General features: G+C 40.0%; 1 protein-coding gene across 1 annotated transcript; it reads right to left on the minus strand.

Annotated features, from left to right (window-relative positions):
- Positions 1–759: 759 nt before the first annotated feature.
- LOC130285410 (taste receptor type 2 member 9-like) lies at positions 760–1,677 on the minus strand. The gene has a single exon (XM_056536771.1). It carries the CDS (start codon positions 1,675–1,677, stop codon positions 760–762), a length of 918 nt encoding a protein of 305 aa, XP_056392746.1.
- Positions 1,678–7,467: the final 5,790 nt, after the last annotated feature.

Raw genomic sequence — 7,467 nt, forward strand, 5'->3', positions numbered from 1 at the left:
GACCACTGTACTTTATATATCATCATCCAAACAAATCCATGAGAGTCAGTGTAGGCCTCATCTGCCCCACAATGAGCACTGGAGGCATCCACCAGCCAACATTCATGATGACCAGAAGATCCAGTCCTTTGTCCAATCAAAGATCCTATTGGTCCATAGTAAAGATTGACGCTCATTATCTGGTTCTACAGTTTTCTAAGTTAAGGCGGAATCTTCTGTCTCATTCATGGAAGGTTCATGAAAAATTTAACTCGACCAAACTTAGGCCAGAAGGTTCAATGACCATCACTTTGATTTTCAAATCTCTTTCCTTCTGATATTTTTGCAGAACGTTAGAATAATGAATGTCGGTAACTTTAGTGAGTTATAACCTGGTGGACAGATCTGTATACTTGATGATGTTTTATCTAAGATGGTCAATCCTGGTTTATCTTTCCTCTCATTTATTGCCGACAAATTTTACACAACCAAACACAGTCCAGCAGGTAACTGATAGATGGTTCCTGTCCCACCGACCATCACTCTGAATGAAAAGTCATAGGACACATAGGGCCATCATACAGGTTTCGGAGACCAGGTCACTAAGCTAAACTGGAATCTACAACATCTTCTGTGGTGATCCTAATGTCTACTTCCATTATGTAGAAGGATAGATGATAATTCATGTCAGTATCAGTGATGAATTGTGATATGTATGATGTGTATATGAGGAGCAGAGATAATAGAATATGAGAAGATGGTTTCCAATGGGACAAATCTTTACTGACCTGATCCTATAGTCCGGGCTATAAAAATTAAGACCTTTCTTGGTGCTTCCTTCAGTTTGGGATTCCCATAGATAAGAAGAGCCAACTGGACCGTGGGGAATGAAAATAGCAATATCATGCCTATCCAGGAGCCCCAGGTTGGGTCAATTATGTTCAGCGAAAAAAGGAACACTGTAAGAAAAGTGAGTGTATAAAGCATCAGGAGACCGGTCATGGTCAGCACAGCAGATTGATAATCCTTCACATTGTTGTTGATATTCTCAATGTTCTTCCTCATCTGATCATTATAATATTTGAGTAGTGAAGCGCTGACAGTGGTGGTCACTATTGTAAGGAAGATTGGCAGACAATTGAGACTCAGGGCAAGTTCATTGAATGTGACCTTCTCTCTTATTGGGTCTTTCATTTTTTCGGCTCGGCTTTCAGTTGAGTTATTTTCAATAGAATTTTCTTGTGAAATAAGAATTGAGAGAAATCCTCCTCCTAGAGACAAAACCTCTGCTGTCAATAAGAACCCCCCAGTTATTGTGCTTGTCCTGTTCTTAAGCTTTGTCAGGATCCCGGGCTGGGAAGGAATGATCTTCAAGAAGTAGAAGATGGAAAGCGTGCAGGTGAGCCAAGACATGGATGTGACGCAGTACATGGTCATGTAGTAGATCATATATATATAATACGTTACGTTATTCAAGTGTGGCCACACGTTTGGGATGAGTAAATTTGTTGACATAATGAAGGTTAAGCACATGTTAGAAACACTCACAGCCATCAAAATCCTGTTGACCATGGGAATCTTTTTCCTTTTGGTGCCAGTAACAGAAAGACAAATGATTGTGAAGATGCTGCAGGACAAGTCAATTATGGCCTCAAGAAGTAAGACAGCAAGAACAGCCTCAGGAATAGGAGAACTCATGTTGGGAGGTGGTAGAATCAGCCACCATTGGGATTAGAAGTGTTTGTCTTCAGTTTCTCTTGTTCTTATACTGGGATTGAAGTGAAGATGGAGTAATGGAATATTATAATGGGCTTTCTTTGAATAAATTCAAACTACAGGTCATAATGCAGAAGTCTAATGTGTCATGTAAATGTAGATGTACATGATGTATGGAAATACTGACCCTTGTCACGAATCATCTGTAAAGATCGATCACCTTTCCTCTAATTCATATTCTTTCAGTCACTAAGTAAAGAAAAAACAAAACAAAAAGTCAATAGAAAGATGTCTGTATGTGGCCCAGATGACTATCTAGCTTTCATGTACAAGGTAAAACCCATAATATATTGCTGACTATCCAATGTATACATGAGTATTCTGACTTTCATGACAGCAGGTGTAGAGGGGAGAAGGATCAGGCATGTTGGGTTTTATTGTGCTCGATCCTTTGTTTTTTCAGGGGAAATAAGTAGCTGCAGAAGGTTTGTGGTCAGGGGCTTTGTAAGGTGTATGGGGGGGGGGGGGTTGATCAAGAGATAAGGTGTATGGATGGAAACTAGTAGCCAGGAGCTATCTAAAGTGGGGAGTCCGGGGGGTCAGGAGATCTCGAACGTGTATGGGAGGAGTCTTGTGGCCAGAAGCTATCTAAGGTTTATAAGACGTGTCTGGTGGCCTGAAGCTATGTTAGGTTTATAAGACGTGTCTGGGGGTCAGGAGATATCTAAGGTTTATAAGACGTGTCTGGTGGCCAGAAGCTATCTAAAGTGGGGAGTCCGGGGGTCAGGATATATTGAACGTGTATGGGAGGGGTCCTATAGACAGAAGCTATTTAAGGTGTATGAGGGAGTCTGGTATCCCAGAGCTATTAAAGGTGGTTAGCCACTATAAAGGGCCAAAGAGTTTTAGTAAAATCTTCCATTGTTCTCTTCTTCACTTAATGAGCTCAGAGAAGGTTAACCGTTTGTTATGCTATTCAAATTATGTTTTTTTTTTTTTTTGCTACCTTGGACAACACAAGTTTTTCCATGAGGTTCTGAGGAAAATGTTTTCATAAAATGTTATTGACTGAACCAGGAACAGAACCTGCAGAACAAATCTCGGACAGTGTGAACATTTTTTGCAGCTAATTTAAAGATATATACAGAAATAACTTCTAGGAAATACTAAATATATATATATATATATATATATATATATATATATTTATTTGTGGTCGTTGCTACATGACTGATATGCGTAAGACCCTAGTAATAACCTATCTACCAACTCTTACCTCAACTAAGCAGTCTGAAATGTGCCATAACTGCGGCGTAAAGAATATGCCTGAAAAAGAGGGCAAAACCCGGATTTAAACAAACATTTGTTTATTCCAAAATTACAGAACTAGAGACTGGAATGCGCTAGCCATTTCTTTGCGAGGGTTAGGAATATACTGCATGTAGCATCCGGATTTCCAACGTCCTAATTTCTTGATCACATGGGCTGGGACTCCGTTCTTAGAAGCGGCTGTTGCTGCGCCAATACGGAAGGAATGACCGTATAACGAAGTCGGGTCTCCTCCCAGTGACCTGACCAAAATGCGTACATTTTTGATGAATTGAGAAGTAGTTACATAGTTAGTATGGTTGAAAAAAGACATACGTCCATCAAGTCCAACCAGGGAATTGAAGTGAAGGGTGTAAGGGGATAAGGGAAAGGGATGGGATTTTATATTTCTTCATAAGCATTAATGTTATTTTGTTCCATGAATGTATCTAACCCTGTTTTAAAGCTGTTAATTGTTCCTGCTGTGACCAGTTCCTGAGGTAGACCGTTCCATAAATTCACAGTCCTCACGGTAAAGAAGGCGTGTCGCCCCTTGAGACTAAACCTTTTCTTCTCCAGACGGATGGAGTGCCCCCTCGTCCTTTGGGGGGGTTTAACCTGGAAAAGTTTTTCTCCATATTTTTTGTATGGGCCATTTATATACTTATATACGTTTATCATATCCCCCCTTATACGTCTCTTCTCAAGACTAAACAATTGTAACTCCTTTAATCACTCCTCATAGCTAAGATGTTCCAGGCCCCATATTAGTTTAGTTGCACGTCTCTGCACCCTTTCCAACTCCGCAGTGTCCCTTTTATGAACAGGCGACCAAAACTGAACAGTATATTCCAGGTGAGGCCGTACCAATGCTTTATAAAGGGGGAGTATTATGTCCCTGTCCCTTGAGTCCATGCCTCTTTTTATATATGATGATATCCTGCTGGCTTTGGAAGCAGCAGCCTGACATTGTGCTATTCTGTAGTCTGTGATCTACAAGTCCCCCAGATCCTTCTCTACCAGTGACTCTGCCAGTTTAATCCCCCCTAAGACATACGATGCATGCAGGTTATTAGTACCCAGATGCATAACTTTACATTTATCCACATTGAACCTAATTTGCCAAGTGGAGGCCCAGACACTTAGTCTATCCAAGTCATCTTGTAACTTATGCACATCCTCTATAGACTGTACTGTGCTACAAAGCTTGGTGTCATCTGCAAAGATAGAAACAGAGCTGTTATTACCATCCTCTATATCATTGATAAATAAATTAAACAACAGGGGTCCCAGTACAGAACCTTGGGGTACACCACTAATTACCGGGGACCAATCAGAGTACGAATCATTGACCACCACTCTCTGGGTACGATCCATGAGCCAGTGTTCAATCCAGTTACAAACTAAAATTTCCAAACCCAAAGACCTTAACTTACCTGTCAGATGTCTGTGAGGGACAGTATCAAAGGCTTTGGCAAAATCCAGAAACACTATATCCACATCCCCACCTCTTTATACAGAGCCCCCCTCTATATCCACAGCCCCCCTCTATATACACAGTCCCCCTCTATATACACAGCCCCCCTCTATATACACAGCCCCCCCCCTCTATATATACGGCCATTCCTCTGTCAAGGCTTCTACTCACCTCTTCATAAAAGCAAATTAGATTGGTTAGACAACTTCTATCCTTAGTAAATATTATCCCCAAACAAAAAGACAAAGTCCTTCAAACAATTTACCCACAATGCACGTTAGACTTACTGGTCTATAATTGCCTGGCGAAGACCTAGAGCCCTTCTTGAAGATTGATACCACATTAGCCTTGCGCCAGTCCCTTGGAACAATACCAGACACAGAGAATACCAGAGAATCTCTAAATATCATGAACAAGGGTACAGATATTACTGAACTTACCTCTTTAAGAACTCTTGGGTGTAGTCCATCCGGCCCTGGAGATTTGCTTACATTTACTTTACTTAACTTACCTTGTACTATCTCTACATTAAGCCAGTTCAGTACATTACGTGATGTGTTACCAGCACTGACCTGCACATGATGTGTTACCAGCACTGACCTGTACATGATGTGTTACCAGCACTGACCTGTACATGATGTGTTACCAGCACTGACCTGGCCAATGTCAGCTCCTTTTTCCATAGTGTATACAGAACTAAAGAGCCCATTCAGTAGCTTCGCCTTCTCTTGATCGCCCGTGACAACCTCCCCATTATCATTATTAAGGGGTCCTACTTGCTCTGTCCTTGTTTTTTTTTGTATTTATACATATATTGCTTTCTTTGGCCACCTGTCTCTCATTTAGAATTTTTGCTGTTTTTATTACATTTTTACAGATTTTATTAAGCTCCTTGTACTGTATAAATGTTATAGCTGACCCATCAGATTTGTATTTTTTGAAGGCTATTTCTTTGTTGTTTATTGCTCTTTTAACCCCTTAAGGACCAGGCCATTTTACACCTTACTCGTTTTTTGCACATCTGACCACTGTCCCTTTAAACATTAATAACTCTGGACTCTTTTAGTTATCATTCTGATTCTGAGATTGTTTTTTCGTGACATATTCTACTTTAACATGGTGGTAAATTTTTGTGGTAACTTGCATCCTTTCTTGGTGAAAAATCCCAAAATTTGATGAAAAAATTGAAAATTTAGCTTTTTTCTAACTTTGAAGCTCTCTGCTTGTAAGGAAAATGGATATTCCAAATTAAATTTTTTTTTTTCACATTTCCAATATGTCTACTTTATGTTTGCATCATACAATTGATGAGTTTTTACTTTTGGAAGACACCAGAGGGCTTCAAAGTTCAGCAGCAATTTTAACATTTTTCACAAAATTTTCAAACTCACTATTTTTCAGGGACCAGTTCAGGTTTGAAGTGGATTTGAAGGGTCTTCATATTAGAAATACCCATAAATGACCCCATTATAAAAACTACACCCCCCAAAGTATTAAAAATGACATTCAGTAAGTGTGTTAACCCTTTAGGTGTTTCACAGGAATAGCAGCAAAGTGAAGGAGAAAATTCACAATCTTCATTTTTTACACTTGCATGTTCTTGTAGACCCAATTTTTGAATTTTTACAAGGAGTAAAAGGAGAAAATGTATACTTATATTTGTAGCCCAATTTCTCTCGAGTAAGCACATACCTCATATGTCTATGTAAATTGTTCGGCGGGCGCAGTAGAGTGCTCAGAAGGGAAGGAGCGACAAGGGGATTTTGGAGAGTACGTTTTTCTGAAATGGTTTTTGGGGGGCATGTTGCATTTAGGAAGCCCCTATGGTGCCAGAACAGCAAAAAAAAAAAACACATGGCATACCATTTTGGAAACTAGACCCCTTGAGGAGCTTAACAAGGAATAAAGTGAGCCTTAATACCCCACAGGGGTTTCACGACTTTTGCATATGTAAAAAAAATATATAATTTTTTCACTAAAATGTGTGTTTCCCACCAAATTTCACATTTTTGCAAGGGTTAATAGCAGAAAATACGCCCCAAAATATATAACCCCATCTCTTCTGAGTATGGAGGTACCCCATAAGTTGACCTAAAGTGCACTACGGGCGAGCTACAATGCTCAGAAGAGAAGGAGTCATATTTGGCTTTTTGAGAGCAAATTTTGCTCGGGGGCATGTCACATTTAGGAAGCCCCTATGGTGCCAGAACAACAAAAAAAAAAAAAACACATGGCATACCATTTTGGAAACTAGACCCCTTGAGGAAAGTAACAAGGAATAAAGTGAGCCTTAATACCCCACAGGGGTATCACAACTTTTGCATATGTAAAAAAAAAATTTAATTTTTTCACTAAAATGTGTGTTTCCCCCCAAATTTCACATTTTTGCAAGGGTTAATAGCAGAAAATACCCAACAAAATTTGTAACCCCATCTCTTCTGAGTATGGAGGTACCCCATAAGTTGACCTGAAGTGCACTACGGACAAACTACAATGCTCAGAAGAGAAGGAGTCATATTTGGCTTTTTGAGAGCAAATTTTGCTCGGGGGGCATGTCACATTTAGGAAGCCCCTATGGTGCCAGGACAGCAAAAAAAAAAAAAAACACATGGCATACTATTTCGGAAACTACATCCCTCAAGAAATATAACAAGGGGTACAGTGAGTCTTCACACCCCACAGGTGTTTGATAAATATTCATGAAGTGGGATGTGAAAATGAACAATTTGTTTTTTTACACTAAAATGCTGGGGTTACACCAAATTTTTCATTTTCACAAGTGGTAAAAGGAGAAAATGTCACCGTAAGTTTGTAAATACATTTCTTTGGAGTAAGGACATACCTCAAGTCTGGGCGTAAACAGCTTGCACACTGGTCTGAGAGGAGCAGGTCACATTCAGGGGCCTTGAGCTTCTGCGTTGCGGCCTAAGGAGCCAGAACAGTGGGACCCCCCCTCAAGGGGCATTACATGGGGTAAATAACTGGGG

The sequence above is a fragment of the Hyla sarda genome, chromosome 8, assembly GCF_029499605.1.
Source record: "Hyla sarda isolate aHylSar1 chromosome 8, aHylSar1.hap1, whole genome shotgun sequence".
In the NCBI taxonomy this organism is placed as follows: Eukaryota; Metazoa; Chordata; class Amphibia; order Anura; family Hylidae; genus Hyla; species Hyla sarda.

Coding starts and splice junctions, on each gene's coding strand:
- LOC130285410 (XM_056536771.1), bottom strand. CDS start 1,677: ATGAGTTCTCCTATTCCTGAGGCTGTTCTTGCTGTCTTACTTCTTGAG.